The sequence below is a fragment of the Lepisma saccharinum genome, chromosome 30, assembly GCF_977018435.1.
Source record: "Lepisma saccharinum chromosome 30, izLepSacc3.1, whole genome shotgun sequence".
NCBI classification, from domain to species: Eukaryota; Metazoa; Arthropoda; class Insecta; order Zygentoma; family Lepismatidae; genus Lepisma; species Lepisma saccharinum.
In genome coordinates, this window is record NC_139258.1 from 2,681,008 (window position 1) to 2,699,785 (window position 18,778).

The 18,778-nt window shown below is 38.6% G+C and overlaps 1 protein-coding gene across 5 annotated transcripts in view; it reads right to left on the bottom strand.

Moving 5' to 3' along the window:
* Window positions 1-18,778, bottom strand: part of LOC145981803 (multiple PDZ domain protein-like) — a 963,820-nt gene that overhangs the window by 923,296 nt on the left and 21,746 nt on the right. For 4 of the 5 annotated variants that reach the window (XM_083115226.1, XM_083115228.1, XM_083115229.1 and 1 more), the window contains exons 5-6: window positions 2,971-3,096; window positions 119-234 (exon numbers count right to left, since the gene is read on the bottom strand). In XM_083115226.1, the coding sequence (XP_082971352.1) occupies window positions 119-234; window positions 2,971-3,096 (242 nt within the window). The remainder of the gene's footprint in view (window positions 1-118; window positions 235-2,970; window positions 3,097-18,778) is intronic. The other variant, XM_083115230.1, reaches the window with a different exon arrangement.

Sequence of the window (18,778 nt, forward strand, 5' to 3'; positions counted from 1 at the left end):
AAACACAATGTGACACACAATAGTTTTAGTTTATTTTTCTCTATCATCACAACACGAAAATTTTGAGACTTAAGAGCCTTTGAACATGCTCCATGGAAGATAAAAATGCTGTACTTACCTTCCAGCTATTCCTGTTGGTTGGATCTCCTGCACAAAGATTCCTAATTCTCCCTTTTCCTCACTCCTCAGTCCTACCACACTGAAGCCCAGACTACTTCCTTCGGGTTTGTAAAGCTGAAATAATATTTTAAACATGAATAACAAAAAAATATGCATTGTACAGGGTGTACATAAAGAATATAGCAGTTTCAACATTTTTTCTTATTTCTCATAGCAACAGGGTATGAGAACAAATGTTACATTAAATGAAAGAACAACTGTAAAAGATTTTTTTTAAACATACCCACAAGCTTGCACTTTCGTTCACTGCCGCGAGTGATGCCACTGTTGAAAAATGATGACTCCAGCAGAAGCACTGTGTGCTTGAGTTTGTGAAGTGTGATTCGGTGGTTACTGTGCAACAGGCCTTCTGTGACGATTTGGAACAGAAATACCATGTTTGTGTGCCACCACAAGGTGTCTACTCTGGGACCATTATGAAATTCAAGTATAATTCCCGGTTTGCAAAGCAAAGTTTCCAAAAATTCAACGTTTCAAGCAGAAGTTTTCTCTAGTTCAACCTTATGTATTACCGGCTCTGCGTGATTCCAATCTATCCACAATTATGTCAATTCAATTAAATGGTATCGTATATATATATTTAAAACATTTAAGGTGTGGGGTTTACATTCGCCATTTTATATATACGTAGACTCGAAATACATCTATAAAAACATGTCACAAATGTTACTAATCTACGAAAAATTGTTAATTGTGTAACAATTTCAAACTCAAAGTTACCTAATTTGCAATAATCTCTCTTTCATCTGTCAGATTTTTCTGAATAACAACAACGTAAACGGACTGAGATAATTCTGTTTTATTTTCCACACAGTTTTCTTTCCGTTCGTAGATAAAAATAAAAAGGTAAAAGGTAAAGTGCTCCCCTGTGCTTAGCACCACGTCACGAAGGCATATAGAGGGTGTGGGGGTAACGCCCCACACTTTCTTGATCCGGTCATGAGGGGGGTGATGTGATCAGCATCACGCCCCTGACTGCCTTTACCTGCCAGGGTTTCCCCCAGGTACCCATGTCATTCGATGCTGGGTGGGCACCCGGCCACTTCCTTTTGGAAATTTCCCAAATTTGAACCAACATTAAAATAAAAACAGGACATTTATAAACATGTAAAAATTTAATGAGATTTGGATTAATCAAGTAATTTTTCACGTCTACGGAGAAAGTACGAGGGTAAGTCAAAAATTAAATGCTTTTTTTTTATTTTCGTCTGAAGGTTGGCTGTACAGCTTTCTGCGCTCGGAAGCCGATAGATGGAACCATTGTCATTGCTTGTGGCAGGTTACAGCATCATCACTTCAGTTCTCTCTGTACTGTTGCGAAGTAAACATGGCTGCGCCACTGTCCGTGTACATCACAGAAGAACAGCATTCCGTAATCAGTTTTTTGTGGTCTGAAGGTGTACTAGGAGCTGAAATCCATAGAAGACTTTCAGCACAATACGGTGACAATGTTTTACTGCAGCGAAGTGTTTACCAGTGGATTGAAAAGTTCAAAAGCGGTCGAACAAGCGTGAAGGTCGAGGAAAGAGCAAGACGTCCAGCCACATCCACTACTGATGACAACATTCAGCAAGTCCGTGTACTGACTCTGAATAACCGACGAGTGACTATTGATGAAGTGTTACAGTGATATGCTCTCCAGCAAGTTGAAGCCTGCAATTCGACGAGGTCGACTGTGTGAAGGCGTTCTTTTATTGCATGACAACGTACGTCCCCATACCACCGCCTACACGGCTCAAACTCTTCAGAATCTGGACTTGGAGGTGTTGGAGCATCCTGCATACAGTCCCGATCTCGCCCCATCGAATTACCATCTGTTTGGTCCACTTAAAGATGCTTTAAGAGGCTGTCGATTCGCCACAGATCAACAGGTGAAGGAAGCGGTGAATACGTGGCTTGCTGCTCAACCGGAAACCTCTTTCTCTCAGGGTATTGGAAAGGTTGTGGAACATCGCACCAAGTGTATTGAAGTGAAGGGTGACTATGTTGAAAAATGATGTCATTGTAACTTTTCTATTATTGCTGTGAAAAATGATTGCATTTACTTTTTGACTTGCACTCGTAAATCACATAAATTCATGCATAATTCCTGGAACTCAAGGAATTCCCAGTGAGGCCACCCTGCACCACTATCTGCCAGAATTGAGAAACCGGATTGTTTCAGCCATTCACTCATCGCATCAGAGATTCTGATACAAGTGTAACAGGAAATGAACTTCCGACTGAATGTATGCCATGTCACTTACAATGTATGTTGCACAAACTTGCGACAGTTCCTCTTTCATCCAATGTAACATTTGTTCTCATACCCTGTTGCTACAAGTAATAAGAAAATATTGAAACTGCTCTATTCCTTTATGAACATCCTGTATTATTTATAATATTTGAAATTAGATTTTTAATTACAATTCTACAAAAAGTTAACATTTTTGGCAAGGCAAACTGTTAATAAATTTAAATGCAAAGCATTAAAATAGTGTACAAGCTGCATGCAAGCTTGCAGACAATGATTTTCTTCCAATATCTTATTTGCTACAATAAAATTACATGCTTTCTAAAAGCAACAAATTCCAGCCTATATAGTTTAATGCAAATTTCCATTATAGGGAAATTATAATGTTACTTATTTTTTTAATTCTACATTGAACTCGAGGCATGCAAATTAAGCCATCCAAAAACTCGCATACTCATTCACTCTGACCTGAAATTCTCCTCTGATACCCGTACCCGTCATCTACACCAGCTAAGGTAATATATATGTGAAAATCTCACCTAATGTCTCATGCATACCTGAATAGTATGTACAATTCTTCCCTGTGAAGAGGCTTCAATAGCTTTCTGGAACTCAATCGCGTACGTCGGAGTGGTTATAGGCGGCTGTGCCAGGTCATCGGGGGCTGAACTTGGACTAGTGATCTGATAAAAATCACATGAACCGGCTAATCACTAAAGAAACTTCAGCTTTATATGTGATACGTAGTTAGTACTTATGGTTCTCAAAGATATATAATTGAATCAAAAATAAAACTGTTATGCAAACAAAGCAAAACAAAATTAAAAATAAAAATAAAATTATATAAAAACAAAAAATCTGATTGTAGGAAAAATAAATATTTTCTTTAAAAAAAGATACTTCATGCATGTGGCTTTAAAGGAGTTGATGTGATGCAGGAATTTCAAGAGTTTGAAAACAGATATATGCATCTCCTCTCTTATTAACTGTTAAATAATACAGGGTGTTTCACTTGCTCTTGGCAAACTATTGGTCACAAGGTAATGAAATTTGCCACAGATATACCTTGCATGAGAAGCATGGTGATGTCACTGGAGATGGCGCCACAGTCTTTCTACTCCTTGCGTGGGCATGCAAGTGCATCTGGGTGATTCTGTTATTAAATGCCAATCATACCGATGTGTGCTTTCAGTCTGAGTTGGATGTGTGCTTTCAGTCTGAGTTCTTGGTCCTGATGTTGTGACGCACATGCTAGTGATTCTTGTTTGTTCTGGTTCAATTCAAACTTTGAACTTTCAATCAGTGGTTCGTCCTTACAGTACGGTAACAGTGGAACAGCATGTGTTTATCGTTTGCACATACTGGGGGTCCATAAAGGACTAATCGTGGAAATGCAAGACAGCATTTGGTGGGAAATCAATGCTGTGACTCCTGATGTGTTGGTGGCAATCATCTGTAACATGGAGAGGCATGTGCAGGCTTGCATTGATGCTAATGGCAACAACTTTCAACACTTGCTGTGACGTCACCATACACCAAGGTATGTCCGTAACAGATTTCATTACATTATGGCCAATAGTTTGATTTTTATAAGCAAAATCAGGGGCCAAAAGTGAGTAAAACACCCTGTATTAAATAACAAACAATGCGTATCATTTTAACAAAATGTTGACTTCTATTCTTGCAATACAAAATGGAGGGGAAAAAACTCACTCCAGTACAATTTCATTTCCGCATTTGTTGCATTGTTGTGCAATTTTTAGACAATAATGAAGGTGAAAAAAACAATGTCTTCTAATTACATCTTACTTCCACGCAAATTCCTAACCAAGAGAGCAATATTAATTTGTTTCACTTGGGAGTGTTCACTAACAAACTTCTCCAAGGAAAGTGTCAGCATGGTTGGGTCCAAAGAAATTGTCATTTAGTTACCATATTTTATATTGGAGTGCCATGTAGTACGTTATTCAAGTGCTTTCTTGACCGAAATATGCAGATATTCACCTAAATCAAATAGATAACCAAAGTGTGACAAATTAGCAAAATATGGGTTCCACAAGTGGCATTCCCTTCAATCTATGAATCAATAAAGGACAATGACAGGGCAGTGTTGCCGTGGGGTTGTGGCAGTGTGAACTACTTCAACTAAGATATCAAAATGGCAAAATGCTCTATTTTACTTCGCTTCTTGTGCCACTTTTGGCTAATTTGCGAAGATGGGGATGAGCGATGATGTGATGAAATTGATGAATGGACACTCACAAACATCAATGCCCAGCGAACCCGGGACCCCTGGCATCGTAGTGCGATGTGCTAACCACTCTGCCACAGGGGTCGGCGAGCTCGGTGTGTTAAGCAGGACACACTTGTGCAGTAGGAGACAAACCTAAGTTTGGAAACTTAGGCACAAAAAGTTATAAATCACAATTCTGTAAAGAATCATATTCCAGTTTCAACAATTACCTAGCCCGTGAACAAGTTGTTACATTTAATTTGTATTACAGAATTCAATAATCAGAAAAGAAAAAAATACTAAACTGGTTCATTAAAACAAACCTCAAATTAAGGATGAGAAAGACTGACAACTAACTTTTAATTATTTTCAATATAGTAAACTTAATGTAAGTTTAGAATGTTGGAGTATGAAAAACGTAGTCATGAAAAAATACTTTCCAAGCATTACTTCAGTCCTTATCGTATAAAGGATTTCAAGTGACGTGTGTTTAACTGGATGATTTCATAGTAGCAACGTGACACAAAACATCAACATTTCAACATTTCAATGAACAAAGAACAGAAGGAAATGTTTCACATCCCTATCCATATATGCCACGATAGCTGTCGTTAGGGCATCTTACTGCCAAGCAAGAGACCCAGGTTCAACCCCCAGTGGGGGAGAACCAGGATATTTTCCACCTGTTCCAGCATCTCTGGCATTCACTCTGTGTCCTATAAAGTGCCTATAAAGTGGGTACCTGGAGGAGCCTGAGCAGGGAAGGCCAGCCAGGGACGTGGTGTGGCACTGATCACATCACCCCCACCTTCGTCCATGATCAAGTAAGTGTGAGGCCCTAACTCCACACACCCTATACGCCTTCATGGCATGGTGCAAACCATAGGGAAGCACTTTACTTCTTTTTAGTTATCTCTTCTTATCCACACACACACCTGCACGGGGTAAAATGAAAGATGGTAGCTATCATTTGATGAAGTCTACCATTATATACTGGGTGGTCCAAAGGTCCCAGAACGGTCACATATCGTGAGAAATACACATCGAATCGGAAAAAGAAAAATGTGTGTTTAATAAGTGAAAGATATCACACTTGATTCCCCACCTCCGCCCCCTGGAGGTGGGGTGGGGGGCAACTGTGAAATTTTAAATGGAAACCCCCATTTTGTATTGTAGAATCGGAAAGAGGACTTCATTCCGAGTCCAACGAGCTATCAACCATCCTCCTAGCTCAATTAAGAACTGAGATATGGCGATTTTAACTTAATTTTCGCAATAATAATAATAATAATAATAATAATAATAATATTTTAAAAAATCAATAAAACGGACGCTCTGCCCCTAATTGAGCTAGAGTGAATGTGATTGCAGATTCGGAATCTGCACTCTGCACGCCAAGACCTTTCAATAGAGTATATGGAAAAGGGGGGGGGGGTATACAATCGCATGTGAAAATTTAAAATCTCCATATCTCCGTTCCTAATTGAGCTAAGAGGATGGTTGATAGCTCGTTGGACTCTGAATGAAGTCCTCTTTCTGATTCTACAATACAAAATGGAGGTTTCTATTTAAAATTTCACATTTCCACCCCCCACCCACAGGGGGCGGGGGTGGGGAATCAAGTGTGAAATCATTGAATAGCTTTCCTTCACTTATTAAACACTTATTTCTTTTAGTTTTCAGATTCGATGTGTATTTCTCACGATATGTGACCGTTCTGGGACTTTTGGACTACCCGGTATATTCTAATTGACTAAAATTATGATTATGGGTGTGTCAGCACTCAGGCTATTTTGCACCTATCACATTGTATGTAGTCCAGCCCCTTTCATACAATATTTCATGCAGGAAATTGTTGTATTGCAAGAGAAGCAAGTAGGAAAATTTTTACATCTATTTTCTACGAAACTGATGTATTAAAATTATTAATTAAATTTATTAAAAATAATTCTTCACTTTGTGTAGCTACATGCACTGAAAGGTTAAAGCCTCCCCTATGGCGCAGTGGTAGCGTCATTGCCTTGTAATCAAGGGGTCCCGGGTTCGATACCCGGTGGAGGCACAAGTGGTTCGGATCCCACTTTAAACTGTAGGTCCAGTCCCGATTAGCCTTACTGTGCATAAAGTGGACTTAAAACAGCACCTCAAACAAAACTGAAAGGTTAAATATTTTGGTCAACATAACTTTTCAATCGCTTTCTGATACTTCATTCTTAGGGGGACATATTTATCGTCAATAATGGATTAAAAGTTAGGTAAAAAATCAGAATATTTCAGGATCAAAAGCTGTATGTGAAATAGCATTTTGATGTTAAAATTGTGAATAAAATCCCTATATTTTATCTAACATGTAAATAAAATTTTCCATTCTCATAGCACATTGCTAACAATCTTGTATCTAAAATGGAGGAAATTAAGAACTCTAAAATTCTCTCGCTTCATGGTGACTGAGTAAGTGTTGCATCCATAAAATCTATATTTAAAATGAATGTTGGATCGAAAGCTGCAAAAAGCTTTTCAAACATTAAAGAAAATTTCTGTTCAAGTACAGTGGTAGAAGGAAATATCCAGCCTCTTTGAAGAGAAAATTATTCAAAATAATTTACATCTGGAGCTAAGCTGATACCAGTGCACAAGGGCATTCTGAGAGGGGGGAGGGAGATGAGGGTTCACCCAATCCCCCCCAAAAATGTGAAATACGAGGGCTATTTTTTATCAAGGTCCGATCGGTCGCGAAATAAAAACCACATTGAAAATCCGATGAAGCTGTGCGCGGATGTGTTGTGCAGTGTCTCTAGTATGCCCGTTGATCGAGTCACGTCATACGTGTCAGTTCGAAATGTGCAGTGAGCACGGAAACATGCCTAGAACATTAGAGTCGCACGCCAAGTGTGAAGTGCATGCAGTCAATCGATTTCTTCATGCTGAGGGGTGCAATTCATTGACGAATGAAAGGATCTTTTGAACAAAATTGTCACAGGGGACAAGACATGGGTCCATTTCGAAAATGAAGAAACAAAAGAGCAATCCAAACAGTGGATGCATTCCCATTCCCCGGGTAAACCAAAGAAGTGCAAGCGAACCTTCTCCATCAGAAAGTGTATGGCTACTGTGTTCTGGGACAGAAAAGGAATGTAGATGGTGGAATTCATGGAACGTGGCACGACCATCACTGCAGCCTCATACAGCATGATGCTTCAACGTCTACGAAGGGCAATTCAGAATAAGCGAAGAGGAATGTTGTCATGAGGCATTGTCCTTCTTCATGACAATGCTCGGCCGCACACTGCTGATGCAACACAGACACTCCTGCGGCGTTTTCGATAGGAGGTGTTTGATCACCCACCTTACAGCCCAGACTTGGCTCCTTCAGAGTTTCATCTCTTTACGCACATAAAACGCTGGCTAGGAGGACAGCATTTTGGCACAGACGAGCTGCAGACTAGCGTAGAGAATTGGCTGAAAGCACAGGTGGCTGCCTTCTATGACGAGGGTATTGGAAAGTTGGTACCACGCTATGACAAATGCTAAATCTGGGCGGCGACTATGTAGAGAAGTAGCTTTAAGGTGTAGCTAAATGTTGCAAATAAAAACATTTTTGATTTCACTGTGGTTTTTATTTCTCGACCGATTGGGCCTTGAAAAAAAAATAGCCCTCGTAATAGTACACTGATATAGACATCTGATAACACCATGTTGTAATGAGGCATTTTCTTTGAATATTTTGAATTGGAATTTAAAAGTTTTTTTTAAAAACTGAATCATTGACTCGCAGCATGAGCCCATACTTTTCATGGTTCAATGTACATCGCTGTGTGCAGTGTTGCCACGTTCAACGTACAAGTTTACACTTCTGAATAAAAATCTGTATAAAATCAGTTTCGCAATATGAATTGACAATGACAATTGACAGAAGCAAAGAGCTACAAAACAATACCAATATTATATTATTATTATTATTATATTTGTAGGACAACCCAATACTAAGAAAAAGTTGTTCGCAAAATTGAAGAATAAGGTTTTTTGACTAATTTTGAAAACTTGAAAATTAACAATTGTGTTTAAAACCTTTGTGCCTCCACTTTACTAAAATTTCACAATGATTGGACAAACCGTTTTTGATTTACAGAATTTCAAAGAAAGAGATTGTTTGGAGAAAAAAACCATGATCGTTTGCAAAAAAAAAAGCAATCGAATGCAAAAAAAACAGCATTTTTGTTCTCACAAAGATCAAAAATTAAAGACCTACTCGAAAAAAATGTTGGTTAGCATAGATTAACGCAGAATTGAATAAGCTAAATTTTGATGCAACTAGTTTTTAAGTAGGTCTACTGATTAATTTTTAATTGCAGTCTAAATTCTAGTATCTATAATTTTCAATCCGATAGAAGCTCCTTGTGTTATTAAGGTTTGCAGTTTAGATTGTAAAATTTTAAAATAACTTCAAATGCTTTCCAATTTATTAGTACCACAATTTCCACCCAAGGTAAAATAGGGGCATTTATTTTTTGTCACATTCGTTGAATGCTTAGAGAATAAATAAAAAGATCTCAAGAAGTACTTTCACAAATACCGTCACATGCAGAATCAAAATCAAAAGTTTCTTGCAAACTATGCACACTTATTGTCAAGTTATTACTATTTCTCATTTAACAGTGTGGCCTACTCATCATTCACATTATACTCAACACAAATAAAATAAAACAAGAAAAATAATGTGCGTTTGCATTACACAAATAGTGTTAACAAGAACATAACATCAGCAAAAGCATAAAACTGCAATTTGCATTATTCATGTTTAGGGAATAAAAGATGTGGTAGTACATTAAATGCACATAAGCACATTACTAAATTATCCCTGAGACTTATTAATAATTAATGGTTCTATTAACTTTGGTGGTCCTTGCCATCATCCACTTGCTGCTGGTGGGAAACTAAATTAATACAACCATTATTAGCAAGTCTCGCAGATAAAGTTAGTAATTTACTTTTACATGTATTTAATGATGCATTATATTCTGAAACCCCATACTCAGTGTTGCAGGGCCATTGAAGTTAAAGAACAAGACAAGCAATGGGCATAATTACGAGGCGTATTCGTAAAGTAAGTACAGTTTGCAAATATTGCCGCTGTAGCGCTGTAGTCGCGACCGTGTGAGTTCTCACTGACGTCCTTCATCCCTTAGTAAGCCACAGGCAGTCGTGGGAGCAGGTCGTGCTTTTTCTTCGTAGGTTTATGAAGGTTTGAAATGTTGAAGAAAATCAATCGGCCCGCCAACTGTGAAGTCCGGTCTGTGATTCTTTTCTCAATGCAAGAAACGTGAAACCGGTAGACATCCACTGTCAACTGTGAGAGGTCTTTTTTTTTATGTTTAAAGAAGGTCGTGAGACAGTTCATGATGAGTCAAGAAGCGGCCGGCCATCTGTTGTGACCGAGGATTTGGTGCGTGCAGTCGACGTTGAAATTCGTGAAAACAGGCGCTTCACAATATTGTCGTTTTCCATGGAATTTCCACAAATTTCAAGAAAACAGTCCTCTACGAAATTGTGACAGATAGCCTGGAATCGAAAATTGTGGTCAGTGTGTCGACGAGCATGATGGCGTTGAAGCAGGAGTGCATGGACGGCTTTCATCACAGGCGGGAACATTCTATGACGATGGGATACAAAAACTAGTGCCATGCTATGACAAATGCTTGAAAAATGGTGGACACTACGTAAAAAAGTAGTTTAAGGTCTGTAGAATGCAATTCAAATAAAAAAAGGTACAAAACTATTTTAATTTATTTCTTACACCCTTTCGGTACTTACTTTACAAATACGCCTCGTAACTGATTAATAAAAAAAATTTGCAAAGATATTTACTTGTGCTGAATTGCATAATAATATTACTATTGCAAATGTGTATAATAAATAATTGTGCTATGTACAAATTTCAGTGAAAAATGTTGACCAGGACTCAAACCTAGATCTCTGGCATACTGCTGTACCATTGCTTTATACTGTTTTGGTTTACCTGTATAGAAAAGTCTCCATCAGTGTTACTGCAGTAAGATATGTCGGCTTTATCATTGACTTGATTGACTGATTTGGTGTTTTAAGTCCACTTTATGCACAGTAAGGCTAATCAGGACTGGACCTACAGTTTAAATTGGGATAAGAACCACAATGTGCCTCCACCGGGTATCGAACGTGGGACCCCTTGATTACAAGGTGAGGATGGTGCCACTGTGCCATCATGTTTATCACTGACAAACACAATTTTACACAGATAAAGACAGTGGAACAAAATCAAGTCAATCCAGGGCTGGCTCCGCAGCGCAGATCGTAGAGAAACGACACAGTATACAAGAGACCTAGTTTCAAGTTCTGATCCAGCCTGCAATTTTTGCCTATGTAGTGCATCTCCTGTGTGCACCTGTTTTAAAAACTCTAAGCACAAGTGTGTACTAACAGTGGAGGAAAGTTCGATGTTGTTGTACATGTAAAAATGCATATTTTTTAAAAAAATTGTCCAGAAGTAATAAAAACAAAGATGCACGAAAAAGGCTGCAATACAGTTATATTGTGTAAAATCCTACAGCAATGCATTCCATATCCCTACACACAACAATTTCTACTGTGTTATTCTCATTGTACTTTTGTCTGACTGCAGACACATACTTACATGCATTTGTTTCACGAATACAACATCAAATAAAATACAGCAATCTTTGTTAGTTTTAGATGAATGTACAGGTTGTACAGGTGATTAAGACGTGGCAGATACCACACTTACATCAAGGTGACCAATAGGAATGGTAGCTTTCCTGGCGAGGCGATTCAAATAAGTGTGCTTGGGTTAAGAGCCAGGTTAAATCAGAGTTAAGCTTCCAACGTTTCGAGCGCATACATTGCTCTCATCACCAGGGAATGTGAAAATGGAGACTAACGTTGGGTTAAATATATGACTATGATGGGGTGGAGTTTGGATGATGTCTTCCTATTGGTTCGCTCGGGATCCTGGAGTTGTTATTGGCAGATGTCATGGATTTACGGAGGAGTGGGTTCCAGGCATGGTGTTTTTGTTCAGATTCGCTATGGCTTCCTTTACTCGTCGGTCCCAGTAACTGGCACATTTAGCTATTATTTTGGTGTCAGCAAATAAAATCCTGTGTCCCCCGGTGATGCTGTGTTCTGCTAGACTTTCCTGGTTGGAATAATCTGATGTTGCAATGATAATAGCCAAATGTGCTGGTAAAGGAAGCAATGGCCAATCACTAGAGGCATGCAAATTTCGTTTTTGACGAAAACACGAAATAACATGCTATAATGTTCATTTTTCATGTTTCTGAAAGGTGTAAGGTGCATTTTCCGAACCTGTTTTGTCACGAAATAATGCGAAATGAACTGCGAAATAGACTCTTAAACACGAAATTTACCGTTTATATACCGACGCGACACTTTCTGAAGTATCTTGTGAGTTATGCAATTCACGGAGAATTGATTAATTCTGCTGTAAATATTTGAGAAGCAAAAATGGACCCCTTTACACGGGAATAAACTTAATACTCTGGTAACTACATAAATGTGCTATTAGAAGGGATAAGTTTATTTTGTGTAATAAGTGCAGTTTTTAAAACAAATTTAGGATTATATTCACAATTTTAAAACCAAAATATCATCTTATATAGTACTTTTGATGTGATCATTCACCACTATAATACCGAAATTTTATTTTATTTACAGCTTTTGAACCCGAAATCTACTCTGTTTTTGTACCGAAATTTTGCATTATTTACCAAAAATATGTGCCTCTACCAATCACAAATCTCAACAGGAATGTGGAACTCCAGCTCAGTCATGCCTAGATCCCACTCCTCCGTAGAAACATGACATCAGCCAATAAGAACAACAGGATCCCAAGCGAACCAATAGGAAGACAGCACCCAAGCTCCGCCCCATCCTAGTCATATGGTTAACCCTACGCTGGCCTAAAGTTTTACATTCCCCGAAGATGAGACCAAAGTACGTGCTTGAAACGGTGGAAGCTTAACACCGATTTAACCTGTCTAATAACACTGGTCTGCAAAAAGAAATTTTTTTTCGAGCCCTGACACCATTCCTGCTGATTCTTATGTAAAATAACCTCCTGAATCCGAATATGACCCCGTTTTCCCCCATCACCCACCATTTTCGGGGGGGAGCCCCCCACCTATTTTTATCACTTTTTGATCATTTGGAGGGATGAAAAGGATTATTTCAGCCTTTACATTTCTTCTGAGGGGCCAGAGAGATGAAAAGTTCTAAAACATGAACATTTGTAGCAAGGAGGTAGATTTGGGACGGATTTGCCCCCTTAAATTGTAAAAAAAATCATTAAAAATGGTTGATTTTTCCAGTTTTCTCGCAATTTTTCCACTTATTTTCTACATATTCTAGCTTCCAGCCCCCTCATCCTCCCCCAAACACCCCCAAATAATAAAAATATATAGCAACAATAATAAAAATATATAGCAACAGTTCGGAAGATTCACTGTACCATGCTGGCACTCTCAATACCTCGCGGGAACAGGTTTGCATAGGAATTTTCATGCTTTGACAAGTTTAAACTTGCATTGATCTTGTCACTATAGTCCTGCACTGCAATCCTTATCTTCCCTCAGTATAGGTGAACGCTCAGGAGTAGGACCCCGAATGAAGGGAGACGGAGGGAGGGGGAAGGTTGGCTCAATGCCATTTGCTGTGCCCATGGTTTGCCGGGAACCTCGCTGTCATCTCACAGATTGTTACTTTTGTATGACTTCCATCGTCGGGTTATCTAGCAAAAGTAAGCATACAATTCAGTATCCTAATATCCCTTCAGCTCTAAAACCTGTTCCTCACAACGAATCTTTGCCAATCCCAGTGCCCCCAAAAACCTATACTCTAGAGCCAGAAATGGATTTGAAAGACTTTGAGCCACAGCCTGAACCATCAAATGATACGTCCACCGATGATGAAGAGTGTTATGCTTATTCAGCTCATCGACAACCTCACCTCGTTACTCAGTCGGAATTGAATGATCTCGTCAGGGATTTGGAGTTACCTAAGAGTAAGTCTCAACTGCTTGGATCTCGACTTCAGCAGTGGAATCACTTAGAAAAGGGCGTAAAAATCTCTTCTTACAGGACCAGGCAGTCAACCCTGAAATTACTTTTTTCGGAAGATGAAGGCTTAGTGTTCTGCCCTAATTCAAATGCATTGATGATAGAACTGAAGATGGCATGAGACCCAGACAAATGGAGACTGTTTACAGAACGGTTCCATCAAGACATCAATAAGTTCGAGAGGAGATTTTCAGGGAAGTGGAACGCGAGCATGTTAGCAGAGTACTGCTGGTTTTTGGTACGAGAAACTTCTACCTCAGGGTACAAAAGGAAAAGAAGCACCAAATAAAGGTACTTATCTTATTTATTTATTATTCTTTACAGCTGAAATATTCTTTTCACCCCTCCAAATCAAAATCATGGCTATAAAATATCAAAAAGTGATAAAAAATAAGGAGGCTCCCCCAAAAACGGTGGCTGATGGGGAAAAATGGGGGGGGGCACGAAGTATTGAGAGCGCCAGCATGGTACAGTGAATCTTCTGAACTGTTGCTATATATATTTTTATTATTGTTGCTATATATTTTATTATTGTTGCTATATATTTTTATTATTTGGGGGTGTTTGGGGGAGGATGAGTGGTGCTGGAAGCTAGAATATGTGTAAAATAAGTGGAAAAAATTGCAAAAAACTGGAAAAATCGACCATTTTTAATGATTTTTTTTACAATTTAAGGGGGCAAATCCCCCCCAAATCTAACTCCTTGCTACAAATGTTCATGTTTTAGAACTTTTCACCTCTCTAGCCCCTCAGAAGAAATGTAAAGGCTGAAATAATCCTTTTCATCCCTCCAAATGATCGAAAACTGATAAAAATAGGTGGGGGGCTGCCCCCCGAAAACGGTGGGTGATGGGGGAAAACGGGGGTCATATTCGGATTCAGGAGGTCGTTTTACATAAGAATCAGCAGGAATAGTGTCAGGGCCGATTTTCATGCAGACCAGTGTAACCCAAGAACACTTGTTCAAAGATGAACAAGTCAGGAGGTAATGAAAGCACTTCTGTTGCAAACTGAATTTCTCAACTGACACCACTGCTGAGTCAGGATTTCAACATATTTAAGCACTTGTATAGATGAGTCCTAACATTGTACATTCTTCATTGGATATGGAAATTTGGCATATATTTCTAACCCAATGTGGCTGTGCTAACCTAAGTAATGTTCATTTTTGGTTAAATCCATTCGAAAATAGTTTGATAGTTATACCTACAGCTGTCAAGATATTTCAATCGTAAGGTATTGGGAGGAGGAACAATTTCTTACTTTGAAAATTTAGCATGGCAAGTTGAAGAAATAATTCCTGTCTGCAGAAAGACCTCTTGCTTTCTTTAAACAAAGGAATATAAAGAAACTCATGATGCACTAGCAACATAAAGAAGCAAATCCATGCTTTATTACTTATTAACAATATTTAGAATGATAGAATAGTGCAAGGAAGAGAAAAGATTATATTTATACATAAAAATGACTGAAAAATATAGCATTTTTTAAAATATTTCAACGTTCAAATACAACAGAAGAAATTCTACAGCATACAGCACTTGACAGCGGAAGTGAGAATTTGTGAAGATAGATAAAAGGTGATTAAAATGGTTAGCCAAGCCACATAAGAAAGAATACATACCCATATGTACAGAATAATACTGGAACTTCAGGGATGAATTTAGTGTACAATGGTAAATTTACTATTCCTATGGAAATGAAAAAAGAAATGTTAGCAAGAATTTCATGCAAGCCACTTCGGCACAGAGACATGCATTGAGAAAGAAAGAAATACATTGTATCATGAAACCAGCCAAGAAAAATCTTATTTCACTTAATTTTTCCATTATATATACAGTGTGTCCGAAAAGTCACGCAACCTGGTGTTTACGACCGTATAACGGAATAGCGAAACGGAATGAAAAGAAACTCTTTCTGCCAAGAGAATGCCCTGTATATTGGGAAAATTTAGAGAGAAACATATGTAAGAACATGCATGTTTTAATAACAAATAAGCAGTGTTGCAAAAGGCAGAAAAAGATTTTTGCAAATCATGTGTATTGATGCACAGAACTAACTGAGGTACATTATTGCAACATTTCACAATACCAACGAACAATTTGGACGGCCATCTATTGAATTTGATAGAAAAGGAACTTTGACGAAGTTTCAAAAACATTGCACAAGGGAATAAATGGGCTGTTCCAAAAATCTATGTTCTCACAATATTACGAGGGACACTGGCAACACTGTTGCTGTCACGTGTCGCTAAGAGACGTGTTTCACCTCAGGCTATCACACTAAGGTACTTTTAACGTTATATGGTCGTAAACACCTGGTTGCGTGACTTTTCGGACACTCTGTATTATTCGTGTATGCAAGCTTTGCACGGAACACTGTAGAGAGATTCACTTGTCAAACCTAGCCACTTGTTTATTAAAATTTTACTGTACGCTAGCACAAATAAGATTGCTATCAGTAATGAGGCCCAATCTACAATATTTTTGGTGTGTTTTCAATCTGCTTAAAGAGGTAGTGTATGAACAAAGAGAGATAAAATGCAACAATTTTACAATATAATTCAGGGTAAATGTCTGTTATATCTGAGACATATTAAAATCGGATATTTTGTGTTTTGGATGGTTCGTACTTACCAATTGTGTATTGCAGAATATAGTTGAAGGTGCCATTATGCTTTTTACACGAAAATAACTTCGATTTTTCATATTACGAGTAATTCTTTTGGTTCCTTTCTTCCGTTGCGGAACATACAATATGGCGTGCACAGCTGTGGATCATCGCACGTGGTGCTTGTGTTTTGTCGATTTGGTTTGGGTATGCAGTGTTTCCAACCTTCTTAACAAAAAAAAATTACCTACTTTCGTGTTCATTTGTGAACCATTGATAGATAGCCATGAACCATTGATAGATAGCCCCAAAAACCATTCACAATAGCCCCAAAAACCATTCACGATAGCCCCAAAAACCATTCACGATATCCCCACAGACCATTTCCAGCAAGGTTAGGTTAGGTTAGGTATGCATAGTTAAAAAAAAAATTCTCGTACAAAAAAGGCACATTTGGAAACACTGGCGAGACCGCGTGACTTTCAACGCTCGCACCATTTGCAGGTACATAATGGAAACAACAGCATAATGTCGCTTTGCACAAAATGCAAGTTTATTATATCAAAAGTGCTTATTTCTTGTTGCGCAGCATTCTATGGTGAGAAATACCTCCACAAACTTTCAAAATGTTACAGAAACTAATTTCCGTAAGTAATTTCTTCTGTAAAAATTAAGAAATGTGTCTCCGATATAACAGACATTTACCTAATTTGGTAGGCTAGGAAACTATCTTGAGTCACTACAGACCTGCGACAGAAATCAAATGGTGCAGGACTTAATGTCAGTCCACATGATTGCTGATAATAAGAAATGAGACATTTCATTTTGTATTTCAAACGTTCATTTTTCATGTTTTTTGAAAGGTGTGAAATGCATTTTTCTACTGTTTCTTCTCAGAAAATAATGCAAAATATGTAATTTAGAGTATATTTACAGACACATCACTCTCTGAAGTATGAAGGTTTTATTCACCATATACAAGGGTCAGTCGAAAAGTAACGCACAATCCACTGTAGCTTGGGAATGTTAGGGACTAAGGATATGAAATTTTGTAGGTAGAAGCATTGGTCCTTTGGAAATGTCACTCAATGTATGATTCATGTGCTTCACTCCACTGCAGCCATCTTTGTTTCCATGATACGAACGCACATTCGTTAAACTCTTTAGGTTGGTATTTACACCACGTGCGATGATCTTCTGCAAAGTTTCTCCGGGGATTGTCCACAATGCTTTCATGGCGTCATCACATGTGATGAAACCTGGCTGTTTCATTACGATGCAGAGTGTAAAAGGCAGTCTATGGAATGGTGGCATTCTGGATCTCTGCGGCAAAAGCAGCCGCGACTTGCCAGGTCACACAACAAATTGATGGCAAAATTCTTTTGGAATCACAGGGGGTGATTTGCATAAACTTTCTCGAACGTGGAACGACCATTAACAAAGAATGTTATTGTTCGTTCTTGGACAAACTGCAGTGTAGCTTACGAACAAAGAGGCCAGATAATGCATCACGATACCGCACGACCGCATGCTGCACTCATGACAGTTCAGAAGACTGGCCAACTGGGATGGGCAGTGGTGCAACAACCCCCATGCAGTCCTGACCTAGCACCATCGGATTTCTATCCGTTTGGACAACTGAAGCCTCATCTGCATGGGAAACAGTTTGGAGATGACAAGCTCATTGCGTATGTGGAAAAAGTGGTGTAAAGAACAACCTAAAGAGTTTTGCAAACGTGCGTTCATGTCATGGAAACAAAGATGGCTGCAGTGCAGTGAACCACATGGATCATACATTGAGTGACATTTCCAAAGAACCAATGCTTCTACCTACAAAATTTCATTTCCCTAGTCCTTACCATTCCCGAGCTACAGTTACTTTTTAAAAGACCTTTGTATATGTGGCCCTACCCATGATACAACACCCTCAACGCAGAGGTATGCAGCGAATATATGGACGGGTAGTATCAGTGATTACACCCTGCCATCACATGATTCATAACCTTCACAGGCCTGTACTAAAGTTCATTTTCACAAGTACCTATTGTAAAACTGTTATATTGTGACCTCTCTGCACTTCTTCAGTTTGTGCACATTTTCTTCAATCACTTGGTATACAGGGTGTGTCATGAATATGGCTACACGTTCAAAGTAAATGTAGTGTGTTACTGTACAATGTAGAGGGAAATGATGAATGGTATATTAAACTTTGAACTTCATTTTATCATTTCCGATAAAGAGTCACGTGCCTGAGTTTACGTCATGAGCCAAGATGGCGCTGAACGTGCAGCAGCAAGTTACAGTTGCAGCGTGGGCAATTGCAAGCCAGAATGATTGTGAGAGCCATGTGCACTGTAATGGACTTACACTGTGAGCAGTTGTTTCCTCAACTTT